This window comes from Ochlerotatus camptorhynchus, unplaced genomic scaffold (genome assembly GCF_037179485.1).
Source record: "Ochlerotatus camptorhynchus isolate MF236.1 unplaced genomic scaffold, CSIRO-AGI_Acam_v1.1 ptg000794l, whole genome shotgun sequence".
Classification (NCBI taxonomy): Eukaryota; Metazoa; Arthropoda; class Insecta; order Diptera; family Culicidae; genus Ochlerotatus; species Ochlerotatus camptorhynchus.
This window is the reverse complement of record NW_027041259.1, coordinates 167,151-192,670: the sequence shown is the minus strand read 5'-3', so window position 1 is coordinate 192,670 and position 25,520 is coordinate 167,151. Positions and strand designations below refer to the sequence as shown.

General features: G+C 40.0%; 1 protein-coding gene across 2 annotated transcripts in view; it reads right to left on the bottom strand.

Moving 5' to 3' along the window:
• Ace (Acetylcholine esterase) overlaps positions 1-25,520 on the bottom strand; it is a 94,928-nt gene that overhangs the window by 48,309 nt on the left and 21,099 nt on the right. The window contains exons 3-6 of one of the 2 annotated variants that reach the window (XM_065238480.1): positions 17,726-17,870; positions 15,298-15,535; positions 2,535-2,818; positions 2,247-2,454 (exon numbers count right to left, since the gene is read on the bottom strand). In XM_065238480.1, coding sequence (XP_065094552.1) covers positions 2,247-2,454; positions 2,535-2,818; positions 15,298-15,535; positions 17,726-17,870 — 875 coding nt within the window. The remainder of the gene's footprint in view (positions 1-2,246; positions 2,455-2,534; positions 2,819-15,297; positions 15,536-17,725; positions 17,871-25,520) is intronic. The other variant, XM_065238481.1, reaches the window with a different exon arrangement.

Genomic DNA, 25,520 nt, shown 5'->3' with positions numbered 1-25,520 from the left:
GCGTGACATAATATATGCCCTAAGGATGTAGATACTTGTTCATTTTACCAATGTAAAAGTTCGATTGATTCATTGCAATAACACTAATAATTGTAATCATCCTCAACGGAGAAAACTTAAACATAAAAATAAACGGGTCTGAGGGAAAGCAGAACTTGTTATTGATCAGTTTCTTACTTCATAACCATTTTAAAGCTTATTCCGAACTTTACAAAATATTAACTCAATCAAGCAATTGTAAACAAATAATGAGAAAGTCACGAACGAGTTCTATTTTTTTCTCCGGAAAAAGACGCCAATTTGTGAACGGTGCTGAGAGGATTCAAACAAAGATAAGATAATGCATATTTTACAAGCAACATAACAGTTGAAAGTGATCGACGCACCACTCAGGTTGTAACTAAATAAGATTACAACCAATTCACCTGAAACTTTTTTTTTAAATCAACTAGAATCATATACACCATTCGAACGTTGTCAAAGACTTGTTTGTAGCTTTCATCGAAACGGTTTGAAAAATTGTTAAACAACAACTGTCTCATTGTTGACTACTTCCCCCTAGTCCTCGAAAGGACTGTTAGATCAGACTGCTGCTTATAGAGTGGAAAGCGCTATTTGATAGATGATTTTAATTCCCATGTAATCAACAGATTTTTAGATTAACTCCAGATCTACGGTACGATTTTTTGGATTTCCCAGATGTTTAAGGCTTTTTTTAAATTCAGAAGAAAATTCTTCAGATTCTCAAAATGTTGGCCCCCTCCAGTTCAACACTTTTAAAGCAACATAATTTTTTGAATGACGATGTTTGGAAAATGCTCATTGTATTAAGCAATAATTAATGCAGAGGAAACAAATTAACCTATCTACGGATCGTATTTTATGAAAAGTTAACATCACTGCCCATATGATTTAGCATTTGATGGGGCTCTTCATCTGAATATTTTAATACAATTTTAATTGTTTCGATATCAATCTAATTTACATTTTGCCTCATTGAACATGGTCTTGCCACCTCCAGCATGGTCTTGCTTTGTAGCTGCGCCTTTACTGACTGAAACAGGAAGGCTCTAACCTCAAATGTTCACTCTTATTAACGAAAGTAAGCATTTAAATTTGACATATTTCCCAAAATTGCTCAGACCGATTGTACCGGTCTTTAAGATACAAAATAAGAGTGCTCGAAACTAGCTCAGCATCGCAATCAAATCTTATCACATTACATTAAACTTTCGGAAAAGCTTGAACTAGTAAGGCAAAGCCATTAAGGAAAACAACCAACAACGGTAGACATGCCATGCTCCATGTGATTTCCTTCAGTGTTTGCTCATGACCCACGCGTAAGTGCATGTACAAAGAAATAAAAGCGCAGGAGTCGCTTTTCCGTTGATTAAACCGATTTCTTTTGACCTAATGACATGTGTATGTTTATAAGTAGAACCAAATGTGGTCCCAACGTCACGAGACTAGGCTTGAACCCCCCAAACTAATCCATTTAGATTCGATCGACGAAATCTCCATTTCTGAAGCAGTTCCTATTTGTTCTTATCCGTTGTAGGTACTCACTTGACTGGTCCTACTAGGTACCACGTACACAGCTATCGATTGCTCACAAACATTATTAATTTATGTACTTTCCTTATAGTTTTGCTACGCCATCCGGTTTTTGTTGGTTCACCGGCGGTACGGTTGGCCTGTTTCTTCAATATGTTCGCTTCTCCACAGTTGTTTCTTGATATATACACCATCATTATAGTTATGCAAACATGCCTACATGGTGAGGCAGAAAATGGATTGTCGCCGGAACGAGGACGGACACTGTGCGTCTTTTCATTCTGGTTCTACTTGTGCTGTTTTCGAGATTTTTAGTGCAGAGACCGAGTTAATGAAATAAATCGGGATTCATCATGTGTTGCGAAACGGATAATGATTGAAAATTATTGAGATTAATTTCAAAAATCTGTTGGTATAACCAAATTTTAACACTATGTTAGGCATCACCAAAAATATGCAATTTTGTAAAAGACTTTAAAAATTGTACATTTTTGCTTCACTAGTTAAATTTTTCTCATTCAAATGAAATTTAATCTCACAGGCCAGTTTTATTTGTTCGGTAAATTTCTGAAAACTTTCCATCTATAATTGATTTCATTCACCTCCATTTAAATGGTGCAAATAAATGGCATTTTCAAATTTACAAAATATCTTGCAGTTAATTGCAATAACAAACTAATAACACCACTTACCTTCATCTCGATTACTTCCCACCAAAATTTCAACACCTTCCAAATTTGCTTCTCGTAGCATTGTCATCGGATCACCAGTCATAAACTCCCCATCAATTGTTGGTGCGGATGGAAATCCTAGAATTCCGGAGTATGAATTCCATTGCTGGACTGATATAGTTTTAGCATCGACATTCCGCATGCAGTTCATTACATAGTTGGGGTTGTCCTAAAGGATAAAATGAAGCAGAATAGCCACCAAAATATGTATAAGAACCATCACAAAACTTTATCTGTAATCAAGTTTACCTTCAATAGCGTCACATTACAGTTGCAGTCGTCGATTAGTGCTTCCGCAACCGACAGAGCCTTTTCGGCAGTCATATGACTCCACGGTGCATTCAGCGTACCAGATTGCAGGATGCCTCTCCGCGATAGCCCCCGTGTGGCAGGCGACAGTAGATGTAGACTCACAGAGCTACCACCTGCTGACTCACCGAACAGAGTAATTAAATCAGGATCACCGCCAAAGACTTTGGCGTTCTCCTTCAACCACCGAATAGCCAGCGCTTGATCCCACAGACCAACGTTACCTTTGACGGAATCAAATGAAAGAAATATAATATAAGCTGTGCAGTTCATAAATCAGTATCGACTCGATGTTATCATCCTTTTTATCGAAGCAAGTACCATAAGACCATTTTGACGTAGGACTACGTCTTTGATTTCTATATGGGGGTACACTTTGTGAAAACCGAAAATGGAACATGTAACAAATTAAGTAAGATTTTGAACGTTAATAACTCAGCGGCCCCTGGTCCAAATTCAATAATTTTATCATCAAACGATCATAAATATGGCTACGCATCGATAACAATGCTTTTGAATGTTGATTTTCAACAAGAAACTATTGAAAAACTGGTAAATGTCCAGTATTGTCCAAAAGCGTCGAATTAACTAACAAATCCACCAATTACCTATATGCATATGCTGCTTCCCCAGCACAGTCGTCAGAGAGTAGTAAGTAGACGAAACAAGTCGAAGTGACATTCGCCTCCGATCCTCGGGCGTGTGCGAATAGGGAGGATGGAATTGCGTAATATTTTACACACTCATCGCCATATTCAAAACCAAACGCAAATTCTTCGAGATAACCACCATCCGTCGTCTGGCTCGCCGCGGCGGTGTCTGACGTATCTCCGGTGTGATGAAGGTGTTCCTGAAAAATGAGATCCGTGATGCTGTCACCTACACTACACACGCCAGGCGTAAGCGGCCATGGATGTCATCTACGTTTGGTTTCGGAGGTTAAATCATCACCAACTTTGGCAACAAAACGGCTCTTTTCAGGGCCACCAAGCTTATTACAGTAAAGAGTAGGAATAAAATTCATCTGCCTGTTTGTCTATATTCAGAACCAATGACCACACAAAATGCTCATGTAATCAAACTGGAAGCAGGGGTACAAATTATTTGGATCAACCTTGATCAACTTTGAATCGCCACGGCCGGATACTTTCGATGGAAGAAGCAACAATCTAGCATCTAATTCGACGAAGATGACAGGAAACATTTGTGAAGCCGAGTTATTTACGAAAGAGAGTGTCGATGAAGAGAATCGATCAATGTAGATAGGACCTATTGAAAAGTGACGCGAGATTAGTTTTCCGTACTGAGCTCCAATGCTACCGACGCCAGGGAGGCAGCTCCCACACCTGGACCCTATATATCGACCCATCAACTCATGAACAGGGGACCAACGGCTTCACTTCCCGAAGGAAGGCGGGATCAGAGATGTTATGCCTCAGTACATGCCGGTGCGACTGAGATTGAATCCAGACCTGCTGGGTTGAGAGGTAATCACGCTAACCACCGGCGCCGATATCTTTCAAGGTGATATCACGGCGAATGAGAACGATCCAAATTTGACTCAGAAATAAGAAATAAAGTGCAGGAACTCAGCGATGAGTAAATTTGCCTCATGTTTTCCCAGGTTTTTCCAGGATTTTCCAGGGAAAAATTCCCGAATTTGAGAAAAGTAAAGATTGGATTCACTCAGTCTGTTGGTACTACTCCGAGACTGAATAAAATTGTCGTCAATTTCCTCAGTTTTCTGGCAGATTTTTCAGGTTTTCCACAGGAAACCATTAGACAAATTTATTAATCGCTGAGCTCCAGCACTTTTCGCGATTATGAGTGAGCTAAACTCAAATTTCGGTCGTTCTCATTCCCCGTGTACGCAAAAGGAAAATAGCCAGTGTCGCTACTTGATAGCAAACTACTCATAATGGGAGGAGTCTTTGTAGCTTTTGTACCACTTGGTTGCACATCATTCTGCTTTAACCTGAAATGATATAAAAGAGCGCTGCTGTATGGCATTAGCTCCTTTTCGCTTCGGACTGGTCATCCCAAAGTTCTTCGAGATAACCGCCATCGGTCGTTTGGCTCGCCGTGGGGGTGTCAAACGTATCTCCGGTCTGATCTACGAGGTGTGCTGAAGGTGTTCCTGGAAAATGAGGTGCGTGATGCTGTCACCTACACTAAACACGCCAAACGTAAGTGGCCATCAAGCTTACATCAGTAAAGAGTTGGAATAGAATTTATCTGTGCTTGTTTGTCCATATTCAGAACCACAAGCCCCCAACGACCACACAAAATGCTCTCCAGAGTTATAATCTTGTAACCAAACTTGGAAGCAGGGGTGCAAGTGATTTTGATTGATTCTCTTAATCAAATTTCTCTTTGAAAAAGATTACTACAAATTTGGTACGCCTACAATTCAAAAACGGAAAGAGTTGAGATAATAGATAATTTTTTAATTAAAAGAACTAAATGCTCTTCACATTTATTCCGTCCACTAGCGGTCCTACGTCAAGCTTCCGTTCGTTCCCCTAGGCACAGACCCTTCTACTTTTATGTTTTCAATACGCTTCGTATATTTGAATTAACTTAAAATCCACTTTTCTCTGTTCTTAAAAAAAATAAGAGCAAAGCTATCCTTTCTGAATAGCTGAATTTCCAATAATTAGTTTTATGATATTTTAATGCAATAAATCAAAAAAGACAACATTTTACGGGTGAACATATGATAATAATAGAAATTCTGTACAGAGTAGATATTGAAACATACCAAAAACACTAATGAGTTGATTTTGTTTAATAAAATCCTTATCCTAAATACGTATTCAATCGACACAGCATTTATATTCAGTTAATCCTTTATTCGGCCAAATGCCCATTTAGGCAAATTCTCCATTCTACCATTTGGACCAAATGTCCAAACGTCCACCTAGACAATGTGTATTAGTTTGGATCAAAATATTGATTTTCTCCACAAGCTCAATCGATTTTAGATCAGGTTCTGATCATTCTTTCAAAAATTGAGCTCATATGTTTTTTTTTCTGATATTATAGTCACTTTAACACTCTTGGGTAATTCGTGACTTATCGGGTGAGATTTGAACTCGTGACTTTGGCGTGAGAGGTATGGATGTTAACCACTGGGTCGCCCCCAGCTCATTTGTTTGTGATATCCTACAGCACTGGGCCTTTGAAGATTATATGGGAATTACTATGGAAAAAGTGAGCTTTATGTTCACCTCGTCCTAGCCTTTCGCCAAACTCAAGAACGAGTGAAGATATCGCAAAATGGTCAAAATGTTCGCCCTTTAAGATTACAAAATCACGTGGCTACTCATAGAAGCATATGTTTTATTTGAAAAAAAAATAGAAGGGTCTGTGCCTAGGGGCACGAACGGAAGCTTGACGTAGGACCGCTAGTGGACGGAATAAATGTGAAGAGCATTTAGTTCTTTTAATTGATCAATTATATATTATCTTTATGTTTTTGAATTGTAGGCGTACCAAATTTGTAGTATTTTTTTTACAAAGAGAAAGTTGATTAAGAGAATCAATCAAAATCACTTGCACCCCTGCTTCCAAGTTTGGTTACAAGATTACAACTCTGGAGAGCATTTTGTGTGGTCGTTGGGGGCTTGTGGTTCTGAATATGGACAAACAAACACAGATCAATTCTATTCCAACTCTTTACTGATGTAAGCTTGATGGCCCTGAAAAGAGCCGTTTTATTGAAGAGGACATCCATGGCCAGGAACACCTTCAGCACACCTCGTAGATCAGACCGGATATACGTTTGATACCACCACGGCGAGCCAGACGACCGATGGCGGTTATCTCGAAGAACTTTGCGATGACGCTTGGCGCCTCCTTCACCAGACTTTTTCCTCCTTTGCTACGACCTGTCAATTGTTGCTTGTTAGGTGTGAAGGAGTGGACTAGCCACCACCTTCCTACTGCTGCTATTGTTGTTCACCAAGCCGTCCGAAGCGAACATTAGCTAATGCCATTTTTGCCATTTAAATGATCTTTATTTCTTGTGATTGTGTGGTTTACATGTATGAATTTGTTAAGTGACACAGATGCGTCTTTTCAACTTTAGTACATTTGAGATTTTAATTATTATTTACAGTTCCTAGTCCTATCAGGCCTATTTTAAAGTATGACCACCTTGGTGGGATTGGTTTGATTTGAATTGGAAAAATGAGACTACTTATAACTACTATTTACAACTACAACTAACCTACAACTACTATGTACACCTAACCTACTATATACAAATTGCTTATCAAAGCATGTTCTGATAAATTACATTTTTGTGCAAATTTAGTCTTAATTTCGTTAATTTTGGAATCTATTTTGGCAATGCCTGCCTCTTCATGTAAATTTGTTATTCTAGTGTCGAAAGGACGATCAAGAACCATCCTCAGCACTCTATTCTGAGCTACCTGAATTTTGTTCCTGTGAGTCTGTGCACATGATTCCCACACCGGAGCTGCGTAGAGGATCGCAGGTGCTACGATTTGTTTGTAGACGGCCAGTTTGTTCACCCTTGAGAGGCGGGATCTGCGGCAAATCAGCGGATACAGACACCTAACCAAGGCGGAACATTTGACTACGGTTTTCTCCACATGCGAGCGGAATAGGAGCTTTTCGTCAAACAACATCCCGAGATAGGTTACTTCGGCGGACCACTCAACCCTTGTGCCATCCATGATTACAGTACAAGAGGGAGTCGGTTTTAGTTTGGGTGATTGTCGATGGAGGAACATGATTGTTTGTGTTTTGGAAGCATTGATTTTGATTTTCCACGTGGTGGCATAATCAGCAAAGGCGTTAAGGCATCGTTGAAGTTTGTTCGTTATTTCGCGAGGCATCCTTCCTTTGACGGCTATTGCGGTATCATCTGCGAACAGGAAAAACACGCAACCGTCTCCAAGGGGAGGAATGTCGGAAGTGTAAATGCTGTAGAGCAAGGGGCCCAGCAGACTGCCTTGCGGGACTCCTGCAGGGATGGAAAACGTGTCTGAAAGACAACCATTCAACGATACCTTAAACGACCTTTGCTGGAGGTAGCTACGGGTGATTTTAACCAGATGTAATGGAAAGTTGAAGTTACAGAGCTTGTATACAAGCCCATTGTGCCAGACATTATCAAACGCTTTCTCAACGTCTAACAATGCCATGGCTGTGGACTTGGATACAGCTTTGTTACTTCGGATGTTATTCATCACCCGCACTAGCTGGTGATTGGTGGAGTGCCCCTTTCTGAACCCAAACTGTTCCGGAAGGAGAATGTTATTTTCCTCGACAAACTTGAGCAAACGATTGAGAATGAGTTTCTCGAACAATTTGCTCAGCGCTGAAAGGAGGCTGATTGGTCTGTAGCTTGAAGCTAGCGTTGGGTCCTTCCCGGGTTTGCGGATAGGTATGATTTTCGCTGTCTTCCAGATGCTTGGAAAGTAGTGCAGTTCCAAGCATCTGTTGAAGACAGCAGCCAGCAGAGAGTGAACCTTCATGCTGAGATTTTTCAACACTAGGTTGAATATTCCGTCAAACCCGGGGGCCTTCATGTTTTTGGTGCATTTCAGCGCTGAGCAAATCTGTTCAACTGTGATTCTATCCTCCGGAGGGATGGCACAAGGAGAGGAATCAAGGTTGAGTACGCATTGCTCAACCTGAACTTCGAGCGGACTTTGGATGTTGGAGCCAAGCAAGTGCGATTTGGCAATATGCTCACCAATCGCATTTGCTTTCTCCTGAGGGGTGATTATGAGCCGATCGTCATCATTTTCATCTTTTAGTGGCGGAATGGGTTTAGGGTGCGTCTTTAAGACCTTGGCAACTTTCCAGAATGGTCTGGAGCGGTCGTCCAGATTCTGGACAAGCCGCCCGAAACTTTCGTTCCGGAGTGAGACCATTCTGGAAGCAATCTCCTTGTTCAGATCGGCCATTTCACGTTTCATCGCTTGATCTCCAGTCCTCTGAAACTGGCGTCTACGAACATTTCTCAGGCGAATTAAGAGTTGGGTGTGGGAATCAATAGCAATAAACTTACCCCTCACAGGAACTCGTCGGATGCACGCCTCGTCAGTCACGGTTATGGCTTGGTGGAGTCCCTCCAACGCTCGGTCGATGTCCTCCACGGTGTCAAGCGGCGGGTTGTCGATGATGTGCCTGTCTACCACGCGTCCAAACTGGGCCCAGTTTACGCGATGGTAGTCCTTGCGCAGGCTTGAAGCAGGAGCCACGTTGCAGCCCAGCTCAGACACCACCGGTTGGTGGTCGGAACTGAGTTCGTTCAAGGCTACCGGCTTGGACAAGCCGATATTTGTCAGGAACAGGTCTAGCGTCGATGGGTTGCCCGCCGGTGAGATAAATGTTGGCTCATCCGAAAACCAAACGGAGTACAGCCCATGCTGTGAGTGGTCGAACAGGAGACGACCGTTCTGGTTCTGCTGGTAGTTCCGTCAGGCCTCATGGCGAGCATTCAGATCTCCTCCAACTACGAAGCGGGAACCGGTACGGGTGATGGTGGACAGGTCCTTCTTGAATTTAGCCGCTAGTCCACTGCTGGCGGCACACTGTCGAGGGCAGTAGACGGCGATGAACTGGACGTATCCAGTCGACGACTCCACCTCCACACCAAGGGCCTCGATGATAGTGGTGCGGATATGGGACAGAGTGTGGTATTTTATTCCTTTCTTGACGACGACCGCAACACCACCCCCCTGGAGCTGGTGCGATCAAGCCGGATAATGTTGTGGTCAGGCAACCAGAAGCTGTCACCGGACTTTAGATGGGTCTCGGTTAGAAGGCCCACGTCGATGCTGTGCTTGCGGAGGAAGTCGGCAAGCTCAATCTCTTTTGCTCTTACAGAGCAAGCATTCCAGGTGACGATACTTAGCGGTTTAGACGCCATACTGGATGATGAACTTACCGAGCACTTGGATCTGTTCGGGCTTATTGCGGCACTTACGAAGAGCACCGGACATGTTGACGAAGATTTCCATCAGTTCATCCGCTGAGAACAGATCGGGGTTGTTGTTTTGCGCTGTTGGTTGTCTCCAGAATCCAGGGGGGGATGGAGAGCTTTGGCCAGCAGAATCACCGGAAGTTGCTTGAGCGGAATGCACCCGTGAATTCACTTGCCTTTGCTGAGGAGCACGAAGGGGCGGGAAATCCTCCGTCCGAAATGCCGGGACTTTGTCCTTCTTGCGTCCTGGTTGGTTGTTAGTTGCCGCCTGTTTTCGGATGCGTTTGAAGTCCTCGCGTTTGGAGCACTGTCTGTCGGAACCTTGATGAGCACCACCACAGTTGGCGCATTTTAACGCCACGGCTCCATCCGCAGGGCAGTTGGAAGTGGCGTGTTCTTGAGCGCAGTTGCTACAGCGTGGCTTGATGTTGCAGTTGCGAGTGCCATGTCCAAAGTTTAGACATCGTTGGCACTGGGTCACATCGCGATGGCCTCCACGGTATGGCTCCCATCGTACGATGATGGAGTAGATTGAGCGGATAGCCTGCAGCGCATTCAGCGTCACCGTTCCCTTCTGGAAGTGCACCAGGAAAAGACAATCCGGGTACGTCTTCACGTTTTCGTCTCGCCTCGTCATCCGAAAGACAGCGATTGGGGCCAGCTTGTACCGGTCCTTGAGTTCTTCTTCGATCGCCTTGGGATCAACATCCGGTAGACCCCTGATGACTACCTTGAAGGGCTTTTCACCGGGGATGTCGTGCGTGAAGTATTCCGCATTGGAATCCTTCAGGAATTTGACTGCGATTTCGTATTCCGCTTTCGTCCGGAGCATCACCTTAGTGCCGATCCTGCTGATCTTGTACTCAGCTGCGATGCCCAGCGATGCGAAATCGCCAATGAGCGTCTTGAGTGGCACTACCTTCACCACCAGTGGAGGAAGCTTGATTTTCGCCGCACTCGGGCCGGCAGAATTCTCGGTTTCGACGGCGTCGCCGAAATCACCGATGTCGCTGGCGTTCGTCGCGGTAACATCGTCGCGTCCGCTCGTACCATCGGACTGACCTTGGTTCTTCTTCCTCTTTTTCGTCCGCTTCACAGGGACTGGGTTGGTATTTCCAACATCGGTGGGCAGAGTAGCGTACCTATTTGAGGTAGGTACCGAGCTACCCTCACCACTGTTCTTCTTCTCCGCTTGTTCACGAAGTCGGCTCCGAGAGCGCTGTCTTCCCATCACGCGATGCGACCGACACTACTGACGACGCGACGTGCAGTATATCTGCAAACGTTTGTAACAAACTATAGATTTATCGAACAACTAGACAAAGCGAGCAAAGACCGAACTATACTGCTTGACGATCAAGCAGAGAATTCATTTAGCTAATGCCATACAGCAGCGCTCTTTTATATCTTTTTCAGGTTAAAGCAGAATGATGTGCAACCAAGTGGTATAAAAGCTACAAAGACTCCTCCCATTATGAGTAGTTTGCTATCAAGTAGTGACACTGGCTCTTTTCCTTTTGCGTACACGGTGAATGAGAACGACCCATATTTGAGTTTAGTTCACTCATAATCGCCAAAAGTGCAGGAACTCAGCGATGAGTAAATTTGTCTCATGGTTTCCTGTGGAAAACCTAAAAAATCTGCCAGAAATGAGGAAATTGACGAAAATTTTATTCAGTCTCGGAGTAGTACCAATAGACTGAGTGAATCCAATCTTTACTTTTCTCAAATTCTGGAATTTTTCCCTGGAAAATCCTGGAAAAACCTGGGAAAACATGAGGCAAATTTACTCATTGCTGAGTTCCTGCACTTTATTTCTTATTTCTGAGATAACTAAACTCAAAATTGGGTCGATCTCATTCGCCGTGATATCATCTTGAAAGATATCGGCGCCGGTGGTTAGCGTGATTACCTCTCACCCCAGCAGGCCTGGGTCCAATCTCAGTCGGCGCCACCGGCATGTTCTAAGGCATAACATCTCTGATCACGCCTTTCTTCGGGAAGTAAAGCCGTTGGTCCCCGGTTGAGTTGATGGGTCGATTGGTAGGGTCCAGGTGTGGGAGCTGCCTCCCTGGCGTCGGTAGCATTGGAGCTCAGTACGGAAAACAAATCTCGCGTCACTTTTCAATAGGTCCTATCTACATTGATCGATTCTCTTCATCGACACTCTCTTTCGTAAATAACTCGGCTTCACAAATTTTTCCTGCCGTCTTCGTAATAAGCTTGGTGGCCCTGAAAAGAGCCGTTTTGTTGCCAAAGTTGGTGATTATTTAACCTCCGGAACCAAACAGAGTGCGTCTCTGTCACTTCAAAACGTAGATGACATTCATGGCCGCTTACGCTTGGCGTGTTTAGTGTAGGTGACAGCATCACGGATCTCATTTTTCAGGAACACCTTCAGCACACCTCGTAAATCAGACCGGAGATGGCGATGAGTGTGCAAAATATTACGCAATTCCCGAGCAATTCCATCCTCCCTATTCGCACGCGCCCGAGGATCGGAGGCGAATGCCACTTCGACTTGTTTCGTCTACTTACTACTCTCTGACGACTGTGCTGGGGAAGCAGCATATGCATGTAGGTAATTGGTGGATTTGTTAGTTAATTCAACGCTTTTGGACAATGCTGGACATTTACCAGTTTTTCAATAGTTTCTTGTTGAAAATCAACATTCGGATCAACATTTTTATCGATGCGTAGCCATATTTCTGATCGATTGGTGATAACATTATTTTAATTGGACCAGGGGCAGCTGAGTTATTAACGTTCAAAATCTTTCTTAATTTGTTACATGTTCCATTTTCGGTTTTCACAAAGTGTACCCCCATATAGAAATCAAAGACGTAGTCCTACGTCAAAAAACATCGTTCGACATTTTGGACTTGGACCTCTAGTCAACGAATTAGTCCCAAAAATCATTTTCCACTGCACAGTGGGCAAAAACTGACCCAAAGTAGCACTTATTTCGTACCGCTGGTTTCAAGAGGTGTGATATATCTGTTCTTATGTAAAAAATCCAGGGATTCAAATTCTACTGTTTTTGTCTTGCGTAGACTACCGGAAGTGTCCCATTTTGCCAGTTTCTCCCCATTTATGATGAAATTAGAACTTATTTGGCTTTATATATGACTGCCGGTCATCTATAGGCATAAAATGCAGTGCCTGATGTGGTAGAAAGCCAAGGAAATCAATTAAAACTAATCTCATACTACACAGTAAAAAATAAATTTTAATATTACATCCAAGAGGATGCACTTCAATCTTGTCGAAAATCTCATGTGATTTTTATGGCCACAAAAATAAACAAATGCAGTAAAAGCAGCGTAGCGTAAAAGCAGTTCATGCACTGTATTAATGACAATGTTGTCCTTTTTGGCTTTTTCCCCATTTTCCCCTGAAATCTTTGCCGCTAGATGTCAAAGATAAAACACATCATCCAATGTCCAACACACAAAGTTCAACGAATCGATTGGGGCATGTATCGGATAGTGTTGACCTCGGAAAGTAGCTCATTTCGCCCCGTTTTCTTCAAACTTGTTATTAAGGGGTAATTAATTTAAAAAAATCAATGATTCAATTATAACATGAAGAGTTTTTTGAGTGTGTTGATTGATTTCCTTTTAATTCCATTATAATTGCTTATCTTTTGACAGATACGCGTATTTTGTCTACTACGTGCAGACTTCATCAGTGCCATGTACTTAACACCACTTGGAATACTTGACACTGATGCAAGTAGTAGACGAAATACGCGTATCTTTCAAAGATAAACAATTATAACGGAATTATAAGGAAATAAATCAACACACTCAAAAAGCTCTTCATAAAGGTCGTTAAGAGGTTCGAATCAATAATAACAGTTTTGAAAGAATCATTAGGGCCTAACTGCAATGATCGATCACTTCATCGTTTAGCTCATTTCTGAATAACTCGACATGATTAACATTTCTCGGTGCGCTAGCTTTTTTACAGTGTACAGTACTGTATAGCAGAAAATTCGGAAATTTGGTCTACTTAACTGTAGTAACAGAGAGACAATTGACACCGTCTTCAACCAGAGGTTGCACAGACTGAACACTTAACACTAGACAACGGAAAACACACAATACCCAGTAGACCAGTAGGGAAATTTTCGGATTGCGGCTGGAGTGTGAATGGAACCCTCTCCTCGTGGCACTCACATTAAGCCTGAACGACGGGTGAAGCAGCTAACCGCACGACCACGAAACCCTAGCACAAACACAAGCCAAAGAGAAAATCGATTAGGACAATCTAGCATCGCAGTTAGGTCTTTGTGATTTTGAAATCAAGATATGATAAATGTTTGAAGTCAGGCGGCAAATTCAACACCAATATCAATTCCTCTTATAAACAAGCTTTGGGAAAATGGGGCAACATGAGCTATTTTACAAGGAGAACTATCCGATACATGCTCCGCTGGGCTTTTTTATATATAATTAATGAAGTGTATTATGCCTGAGATCTAGCGACAGTTTTCAAAACTGTTATTAATTACCCTAAATTATCGAGTTTTCGGGAAAATGGGGAAAATAAGCTATCTCTTTAATCTGCACAGTACGAGATTAGTTGTAATTGATTTGCTTGGCTTCCTACCATTTTATGACTGTGTATAACCCGCAGTCGCATATAAAGCCAGAAAATGGGGAGAAACGGGCAACATACAATAGTCAGCTCAAGGCAAAACTAGCGGCATTCGATTCCCAGTTTTTTGTTTACCTTATAAAACCTAAAACCAGCGGCACAACATAAGTGCCACTCAGGATCAGTTTTTGTCCACTGTGCACTGTATGCTCAAAACAGCACGTAGGGTAGAGTACTACTTTTGCATAAGCGTTTATTGTCGTCCTATTAACTAGAAGTCATCAAAAATATATGCGATTTGAAGTAAGTAACTGTCACTGATTTCACATGTATGCATTTCTCAATGGGTAAAATTAATACATGTTCAAGTATTATTGTTTCAAAGTATGCACAAATTTCAGCTTGTATTGATAGTAGGATTATAAATTTCATTCGTTTCCGATTTCAACCAGCCATAGATGTAAAAATTAAGGATGTTATAAATCCGTATAATTTCGTGTGTTATCTTTTTGATGCTGAAATGAAACAATTATTTTTCACAGCAATATTATAGAGGTACAAAGGAACCGTGCTTGAAAAATCAGTTCAATATCGAGGCTTAAACGCATCGTTAGGACTCTAGGGAACTAAAACGTGTGTACCTGCTGTGATTGATTTTCGTGACAAAGGTGAGTGGCAATTAAGGTAAAAGGAGAGAAATTTGAATTTAAGTATTCTATGTTGAAGGTTATATATGTAGTATATCTGAAATATACTGATATCAAAAATTCATGCAACCGTTCAATCGTTATGACCATTTTTAAGCGACAGTTACTCCGAATTACCTATAACAATACATTTGTCCATATACTAAAAATATGCTATAAAAGCATGGTATGAATATAAACACATATTTATCAAAATAAACTGAAGCACTCTCTGCGATCCATTTTCGTTTTCTCAGACTCCATTCGAATGAAATCCAATATTTATTAATAAAGTTGATAAAATCGGGTCGACACTGACTTGTTTTTTAGCAAAACGTATGAACTGAAAATTATATAACACGAGTCTTTAAAAATATTTATCTGAGATGCATTTCCCCAAATTTTGCATAAATAATGCATGGTGTCTTTAAAACCAACCAAAAGTTCGTACCAGGTGAATCGTTCTCGTTTCCATTCAAGTAAGGCGCGAGGTAGAAGAACCCAAAAGCGCCCACTCGGTACTGCATGGACGCCACGATCACGTTTCCAACCGCCGCAAGCATTTCAGCATTATAAACGTCCAGTGTTGATGTACCGCTCATAAAACCCCCACCATATATCCACACTAGCATTCCAAGGCCACTCTTGGATTGATGCTGGCGTTGGAAGTCATCATCGTCCTGAAAGTACTGCAATAAAGTGGTCATTGGACCGAAAGAAAAAAAAAAGGATGTGAATTATCTTTCGTATTTGAACCACCTACAACCTATACATTAGGGTGTCCCAAAATTGAACTATGTCTGGAAATCTGGAGGCTCACCCTCCAAATGATAGCTAAGGGTGCTACAAACAAACTTTTGTGTGGCGGCAACCCTGGGAAATGTTGTTTAGAGGTCGCCCCGACGAGATTTTTTTAAAAAGTCCATTTTTCATAGCTATTATCCAATTAATATTTTTAGTTCTTTAAATTTCAGTGAAATCTCACCTTTTCATATTTTTCGCAGATTACCAAGGGTCAAAACTATAAGAGAAAAAATTGCTACGGCATGGTCTGTGTCCAATTTGTTAGTTACAATTTTTAAAATTCTCTAAAATGATGTTTTTTGTTGAACATCACTGCATTCAATCATCAAAAGTGGGTATCAAACATAGCGCTATTATCAATCAAATAGAACAGAAATATGGAAAATTTTACCGAAGACACTTTAACCTCATTTTTAACCGTTAAAAAGTTATTTGTGATTTACTGTGGAAAGAAAAGTTCAGAATTTCAATACTTGCAGTATGTCCACCAGCAAATCAAACTATCATTGAAATCGATAAATATAAATCACCTACTTTGTTGCAAATCATTTGATAACATTTGTTTTGAAGTTTCTAGAATTCAATAGAAGGATATATGAGCGGAGAGGGATCACACAATTTATTAGTTTCCATGCGATTGCCGTAGCAAGCTGAACCAAAAAAGAAAATCATGTTACCAAAAACCAAGCTCAAGTCGGATCTCATCATCGAAGCATTTGCCCAGAAACCGTTTGTCGTCGGAGTTGGACATCAACAGGTACTTTCGAAACCCAACAACTTTCAATCGGACAAAGCATTCAAGTTGTGGCTACCGAAGCTGTGGAGATTTGGAATCAAGCCGGACTTTCGCACCAGCTCAAGCGGAACGTTGTTAGGAGGGTTGCCAAACTCGTTGTGACATGGCAACGCCAAAGTAAAGCCTTCAAGAAGAAAAATCAGAGCTATTGCCAGCTTTGAAGATGTGTAGGATGCGGTTGAGTTACTTCTTCAACATAAGCGTGAACCACATCGATGAAGAGCTACGAAACGATATTGTCCGTGCAGAATTCTGGCGCCAGCAGGTGACAAACAAAGTTCCGGTTGAGTTTCCGAAAAGCTTCTCAAGCAGTGTACCATTGATATGCAAGCAGCTTCGGTAGCCACAACTTGAATGCTTTTTCCGATTGAAAGTTGTTGGGTTTCATGCTTGAATCGAAAGTACCTGATGATGTCCAACTCCGACGACAAACGGTTTCTGGGCAAATGCTTCCTCGCAATACCGGTGATGAGATCCGACTTGAGCTTGGTTTTTGGTGACATGATTTTCTTTTTTGGTTCAGCTTGCTACGGCAATCAAATGGAAACTAATAAATTGTGTGATCCCTCTCCGCTCATATATCCTCCTATTGAATTCTAGAAACTTCGAAACAAATGTTATCAAATGATTTGCAACAAAGTAGGTGATTTGTATTTATCGATTTCAATGATAGTTTGATTTGCTGGTGGACATACTGCAAGTATTGAAATTCTGAACTTTTCTTTCCACAGTAAATCACAAATAACTTTTTAACGGTTAAAAATGAGGTTAAAGTGTCTCCGGCAAAGTTTTGGCTAGTAAAATTTTCCATATTTATGTTGCATTTGATTGATAATAGCGCTATGTTTGATACCCACTTTTGATGATTGAATGCAGTGATGTTCAACAAAAAACATCATTTTAGAGAATTTGAAAAATTGTAACTAACAAATTGGACACAGGACATGCCGTAGCAATTTTTCTCTTATAGTTTTGACCCTTGGTAATTTGCGAAAAATATAAAAGGGTGAGATTTCGCTGAAATTTAAAGAACTAAAAATATTTATTGGATAATAGCTATGAAAAATGAACTTTTTTCAAAAATCTCGTCGGGGAGACCTCTAAACAACATTTCCTAGAGTTGCCGCCACACAAAAGTTTGTTTGTAACACCCTTAGCTATCATTTGGAGGGTGAGCCCCCAGATTTCCAGACATAGTTCAATTTTGGGACACCCTACTATACATCCTCCCAGAAGAAGACACCTAATACCCACAAAAGTAAATCAATCCGATACTTACGTCGTTGCTTCCAAAGTTTAGGCCACGGCCATGACGCAAACGGGTCTTGGTGGGCACCCAAATGTTCAGATACAGGCAATCTTCCGATACGTTCGTATTAGGATTCCACATCTCTTCGCCTGCGAAGCCGGGAAAATATTCATACCTGCCGAGTACATAAAACCACAACGAAATGGGATAAATTGATATACAGCCTGCAAGCATTATTTTATTATTTGAACAACTTTATTGTTTGAGAGTACGTACAGCGTATGGCAAAATTGAGCGAAAGCATGAAAGGGACATTTTTTTTAAACACTGTGAATAGATGGATTTTTGAAATCTCAGCTGGTGGTTAAACAACTATTTATTGATTTATCGGTATAGTTTTGGACTGTATTGCCAGAACCTGTATGAATGTAATTTCAGTAAAACGCTTGATTTTCAATTTTGTTTTTCTCTAGTGGACGGATTTTAGTGAAACTAGCGGCATATGAAAGAGCTTTATTGTGAGCAAAATTTTATAAGTTTGGTTGATCTAATTAGAAGAAAATGTGTTTGTTTAATAAATGTTTTAAATCACGTGTTTTTTTTTTTAATAGCTCTAACTTCTTACACAGACATCCAAAAAAGCCCAATGCTACGCCGATAACCGATAAGTAGTTGATGAGCAAACTGCCAGAAATTCAGAAATCTTTCTTTCTAGATTGTGCTCATACAGCTGTTTTCCTAAAATTTAAAATTTAAAGATACACTGTAAAATGTACGCAATTTAAAGATACACTGTAAATTTGACCGAAGTCACATCTTTTGACAGTTGTTTGGCGCTCCTCTGCACTTATTTACGACCATTACAAGAATCAGAAATCGCATTCCATTTTGTTGGTATTAGCTAGTACCGGAAATTCCCTTCTTATTAAAAACTAACTGAATACCCCCAGCGATGCTCGGAAAAATTTAATGCATTAATATGCTATCTCATTTCTCACTATTCAGTCACTCGCAAACTTAATGATGATAATAAGTCTTTACCAGTGAAACGGTGATCATTTTTTACTACACTCGCTTCGTTGTCGTGCGCGACAGTCTGTTTATATTCCTTCAGTCATGCTTGCAGTATTTTCATTTAGTGTGTACTTCATGCGCACGCGCAAACTACATGCTTCGGTTCACTTTCTGACGATGTTTTTGGTAAACAGAGCTTTCAACCGATCTGGAAAATAAACTATCGACAGTTCTTGTTGAAACTTCAAACGAACCAGTAAACGTTTATTGCTCTCCGACTCCGTTATCAAATCTATCTCGTTTACGCAGTATTACCATAGAGGTAACTCTAAGACCACTGGGTCCCGAAGAAAATCATTATTATTTTTGGCTCACTCAGTACCAGAACAACGGTCCCAAGCAGTCCCAAGCTATTTCACTCACCCCTGCATGTTCTGCATGAATCCACACACCCCTGATGTTATCTGTCAAACTTTCATAGCGAATCAAAACAAACATAGTGTAGTAATAGAATTTCAACTAGAATAGGGTACGTTAATCGTTTGCTTGGGACCAATAGGCTACTAAAGTGGTGAGCCAATTTAAAATCGTTAGTTTCGTATTGATTGTTGGTATTACCATAGAGGTAACTCTAAGACCAGCAGGTCCCGAACAAACGACCTCAACTTTTTGGTTCAGCTCTAGTACTATCTTCGGTCCCAAGCTAATCGATGCACCCCTCGAAACATTGGAAAATTCACTCACCCCTCATTTTACCTATCAAACATATCAGTGTAGTGTAGTACTGGAATTCATACTAGAATGGGATACGTTAATCGATTTGCTTGGGACCAATAGGCTAGTCAAGTAGTGACCCAATTTAAAATCGTTAGTTTCGAATTGATACATACATAATATACACTTTTCTCATACCGTCTCTTACTCATAATTAATTATATCTTAACTCATGCGTATGATTGAAAAACTATGAATAGCAAAATTTAAGGAAATTAATTGGACTTTTTGTTAAAAATACTTTCAAGATTGAACACTCACGAATAACATCTCAAAAGAGTTAAAATTGCTCAAATTAAACGACAAGTGAATTTTAACCTACAAGTATTTCGAAAATAACAACTTTGGGCAATTTAAGCATTATGAGCTTTTTTGTTGTAAACTTAATGTGTTGGAATTTAAACACTATTTCAAAGATATTCGATAACTATCGGTAGTATTTTGGAAATTTAATTTATAGTATATTTTTTTTAACAATAATTCATAACTTTTTTAGTAATGATTTGCCCAGCAAATACACAGTGTCAATAGGTATTTCTTTACCTAAGCTACAAAATAAATATAAAAAAAATATTTTAAAAAGATATGCAATTTGAGTAAACATCTCAAAAGGGCGAAAATTTCTTAAAATATGCGATAAGTGAATTTTAACCAACGAGTATCTCGAAAATAACAACTTTGGGCAATTTAAGCATTATGAGCTTTTTTGTTGTAAATTCCCAAGTAGCATTGCAGGTTTTATAGCATTATACAAGTCTAAATCATGGTCTACAGAACCAACATAAAACCAAAATTGTTATTTGGGTTGGATGTGTTTCAATATTAACACTATTTTAAAGATATTCGATAACTGTAGGTGGTATTTTGGTATTATTTTCAATAATTAATAACTTTTTTGTTTATGATTTGCCCAGCAAATGCACAGTGTCAGTAGGCTATAATTTATCTAAACTTTAAAATAAATATATAAATATAAAAATAAAATGATGTAAAAAAATATGCAATTTGAGTAATTTTAATTTTTTTTTTTGATAATTTTTATTTTTTTTGTAAATTTTTTTTTTTTTGTAAAATTTTTTTTTTACGGCGTGTATTTTTTCTTGAAAGGCACAATACTTGTCCGCAACTTCTTTCAAGACACCATCTCAATCAAATAAAATCGTTCGCAAGATATATGTTTTTCTATTGATGCGTATCACTTTTTTGCATAAGCCCTTTTCAAGTGTTAGTCGTATACAAAACTAGGGAACCAAAAATTTAAAATGGCATGTTGGACAATAACAAACAACTGTGCAAAGTTTCAGCATAATCGTAGAAGGTCGATCAAAAAATTTAAAAAAAAATCGTCATTTGAAATGGAACTGCTGAATTCATCATCTACACAGGGTTGAAGCGCTACACCTTGCGTGTGATGAAGGGTAGCAATCGCCTTCTTTGTCCTGATATACTCAGTTGTAGCATTTTTGACTATAGCAGCATAGAAAGCCAACCCTGGAAGTTGATTGAAATCCTTCAGGACATACATACTTAATCTAGCTCTGTAAAATCTCCAACAACCTCGGCATTTACTTTTGCCGATATCTCTGCAAAATATCTGTTTGTTAGCTGATATCTCAGCAAAATGTTATTTGTTAGCTGAGTCTCGGCTATTGTTTTACTGAATCTCAGCAAAATAAATTGCAGAATTACTCGGATGTTGGAATCTCGGCGAAAAAATTTAAGTGTGTAAGTTTCATCGTCCATAGCATCGCATGAAAACTTCGTCAAATATTTGCAGTTCAAACGTCGAACCCATTATTTTACTGGCAAATTCTGTTTGTCGTTGCGATTTGGAACTATTTTTACTTTATACGACTTCAGCCCCAAACGCTGTTTTAATTAGTCATCATGTATATCTCATTTGAATAGCTTCCGACGATTTTTGACGTTTGCAGATTGTAAACAGATCTATCTCAATCATTAGATAGTGAAATAAATTTGCCTTTTAAGAAAACCAACAGCAAATATTTGTTTTTGGTACGGTTTTGGGGTGAATATTGCTCCCAATAAAAAAAAAATAATAGGGGAAATGGCTCTAATGTTGGCCTATGGATCTAAGAAGGGGTTTCGGAAAAGAATATATTAAGATTGAAAAAAAAATTCTATTACAATATTTACTTTGCTCCCTGCTAATTGCAAACCTTCTTCGCGGCTTATCCAGATTCCAGCACAATAGAACTGGATCTTTATGAATCAGTTCCATGAATTCGTATAATGTAGAGGTTGTTTTATTGCACACAGGGACATTAAAAAGAATTGAACACACGATTTCACCAAAACGGAACATAAATTTGCCAGTGCAATTTTTCTTCACTCTAGCAAAACGAGCATAACATTGCACTACATACCACGTCGGGAGAGTTGCTAATTGATTGAGCTCAATTTCAAAGTCAGCCATAGCCCAGTGAAATCGAGCGCAGACACTGAAAGCACAGAAAACAGACATAAGACTCGCATGTTGCTCATCGATCACGCATGGGAGTCAAAGCAGCATTACAGTCGGTCAAGTTGAATCTAGCCAACAGTTCATCGATGTATTGCTCTTGATCAAGCGCCAATACACCGTTAGATCTGGTCACTCTTAGTCCAAGCACCTGCTTGACTGGTCCTAGATCCTTCATCTTGAAGTCCGCACAGAATTGCTGTTTGATCTGGGTCACCAACTGTTGATCGTTTGAAATGATCAGGAAATCATCGAAGTAAATTGAAATAATAACTTGGTGATAAACGCATGCGTTTAAGTTTCGCGTCCAACTTCTAATTCCATACTTTGCTATACTTACTGCTTCAGACCATACAGCGCTTTCTGCAACTTGCACACTTTCGTTGGTGCTCGATCGTTACGGAATCCTTCTGGCTGCTTGAACGGATTCTGGTTGATTTTGACTCTGTGAAGAATACAACTGTGGTAGGTTGCTTCTAACAGATGCTGCTATAAATTTGCCTCTGACTGAGCGGCCCCAGTCACTGTGCTCAGAAATTTGTTGCAGTTAAACATCTTCTTCTTTGGACTGTGACGGGAGCGTAATGCTTGTTGTAGACCGATGATATCGTCCTACTTGATTGCAACAATCCTGCGAAGAAACAAGCTTCTAAGGAAGGACTTGCATGTGACCATATAATCAGAATACTTGCCTGGGAGACGGCGCTCCCTATCACTGCGGCTGCGCTGCGCAGACGGTTTATATTCCAATGCTTCCTGAACGTCCGCTTCCGGACCTTCAACTAAATCCTCTACGTGGTGTATATCGCCTTCTTCCGGTTGAACTTCACCATCACTATGGTCTTCATCATTCTCAGGTCTATCTTCAGTACTGCATACATATCGTCAGCCCCAATATACGGTACAACTCCTGTTTCCGAAGGTTTATCTTGGTTGTCCTAGTTCAGCCACTATGATGTCTCGACTAAAGAAAACTTCTCCTTTTGCTGCGTTGAAAACTCGGTACCCTTCGAGCATTCCGCGAAACCAACCAGAATGCATGTAATAGACTTTGCGTCCCACTTATTCCTTTTGGCGTTGAATACATACGCTATTACTTAAGACCCAAACACTTGAAGATGCGATAGATTTGGTCTCTTTACAGAAAACATTTCCAAAGGTGTAACGGAATGACCCTTGGTCGGTGTTCGTTTAATCAAGTACACCGCTGTGGATGCCGCCTCCGCCCAAAAACGCTTTTCGAGCCTGGCATAGAACAAGAGACACCGTGCCTTCTCCTCAATCGTGCGGTTCATCATTTCCGAAAATCCGTTCTGCTTTGGGTTGTACGACACCATCCTTTCGTGCCGTATTCCGCTCCATTTCAGAAAACGCTGGAACTGTTGCGAGACATACTCTGGTCAGTAGGCGGTTCTCAGGCACTTTATTTTTCTTCCCTTTTGGTTTTCCTTCGCTCGAACTACACTCGACCTGAACGGAAGCTTTCGATGCTTGCCTTCTGCACAATGTATGCAACTTTGCATCGAGAATCCATGAATTTCGATACCGGTCAACATCGTCGTTAATCGTTTGATACTATCTTACTACACTTATTCCTTTTGGCGTTGAATACATACGCTATTACTTAAGACCCAAACACTTGAAGATGCGATAGATTTGGTCTCTTTACAGAAAACATTTCCAAAGGTGTAACGGAATGACCCTTGGTCGGTGTTCGTTTAATCAAGTACACCGCTGTGGATGCCGCCTCCGCCCAAAAACGCTTTTCGAGCCTGGCATAGAACAAGAGACACCGTGCCTTCTCCTCAATCGTGCGGTTCATCATTTCCGAAAATCCGTTCTGCTTTGGGTTGTACGACACCATCCTTTCGTGCCGTATTCCGCTCCATTTCAGAAAACGCTGGAACTGTTGCGAGACATACTCTGGTCAGTAGGCGGTTCTCAGGCACTTTATTTTTCTTCCCTTTTGGTTTTCCTTCGCTCGAACTACACTCGACCTGAACGGAAGCTTTCGATGCTTGCCTTCTGCACAATGTATGCAACTTTGCATCGAGAATCCATGAATTTCGATACCGGTCAACATCGTCGTTAATCGTTTGATACTATCGATGTTGAGGTGTCCCAGTTGTCGGTGCCATAACTGAACCACAGACAAACAGACATAGCACTCACCATCACATATTTCTAAAATAAGGTTTTAGTTGGGAATGTGCTTGCTTTTGTCATGGTGACGCCACTGAAGCGATAAGCAAGCCTCTACATTTCGAACTTATCAGTGATGACAGTTCTTTTTCGAGTCAATTTAGTATACGTCAGCACTTGATAACGATAAGGGGACCAAGGCACTGCAGACATATACAGTAACGACCCGATTTTGCCAGCACCTTTTTTGAAAATCTTTTTTAATGTTCTACGAAACCCATGCGCTTTTTCAGTGGTCTTATTGGACCAAAGTATACCCATCTTGAAGATGCAAGAGAATGATTTGGAATTATGATTTTATGAAATTATGTAATGATAAAAGTCTAATGCTTTGAGGGGTTGTCAAAATCGGGTTATGGTAGTCATGTCGTACAGTACATACTAACCTGACGAATACAGAAAAAAAAACTTGTTGAATATTACACCCAAACAGTCGATTGGTCATTCCGCTTGTTGTGTAATATTACGCTGTAAGATGTACACAGAATTTGTGAACAAATCATTTTAATGAGTGTAATATTGTATCCCTTTTTTAGTAACATACAACACATCAATACGTCATGAATAACATTGATTGATACATATTGTTTGTTATGTACACATTAAATTGCTGAATGGTGGTTGTGATGTGATGTGATATTATTAGTGATGCATTACCACGTTTAAAAACTTGTTTCCAGTAAAAAAATCTCTCTTCACAATCAAAATAAATCCCTAAAAAAGACAGAGCTTCTGTGAAATTCAATCAATTCTATAGATCTACGGTAAAATAATATATATATATACAATAAAACCAAAACCTATGAAAGCCAGTGATGACGGTACTACGAAATTTTACCGTAGATCTATAGAATTGATTGAATTTCACAGAAGCTCTGTCTTTTTTAGGGATTTAGGATTTATATATATATATATATATATATATATATATATATATATATATATATATATATATATATATGTATACAGGGTGTTTGGTTCTGGGTTTTACATATTTTCAGGGTAGATAGGGCTCCTAAAATTATGAAAAAATCCCCATGAAACATAGGGTCGGAAATGACTGCTAAGTGAGTTATTCAACAGTTTATGTTTTCTTTTATTGCCAACTTTGGTTAGCTATATTTTTTAATCTTAATGTGGTTTTCTGATTTCAACATATCAAATGAAAGATTTAAGTCTTAGCTATCAATGCTCCATAGAAAAGAACTTGCTTAAAGTTAATTATCATACATTAAAATTTAAAAGTATGTTGAAAGTACCAAAAAAAATGGTGAAATTTCATACATTTTAGTGTTTTTCAGTTGAAAATTTTCATTACTGTTAATTTAGTTATTCCACAAAACATTCTTCATG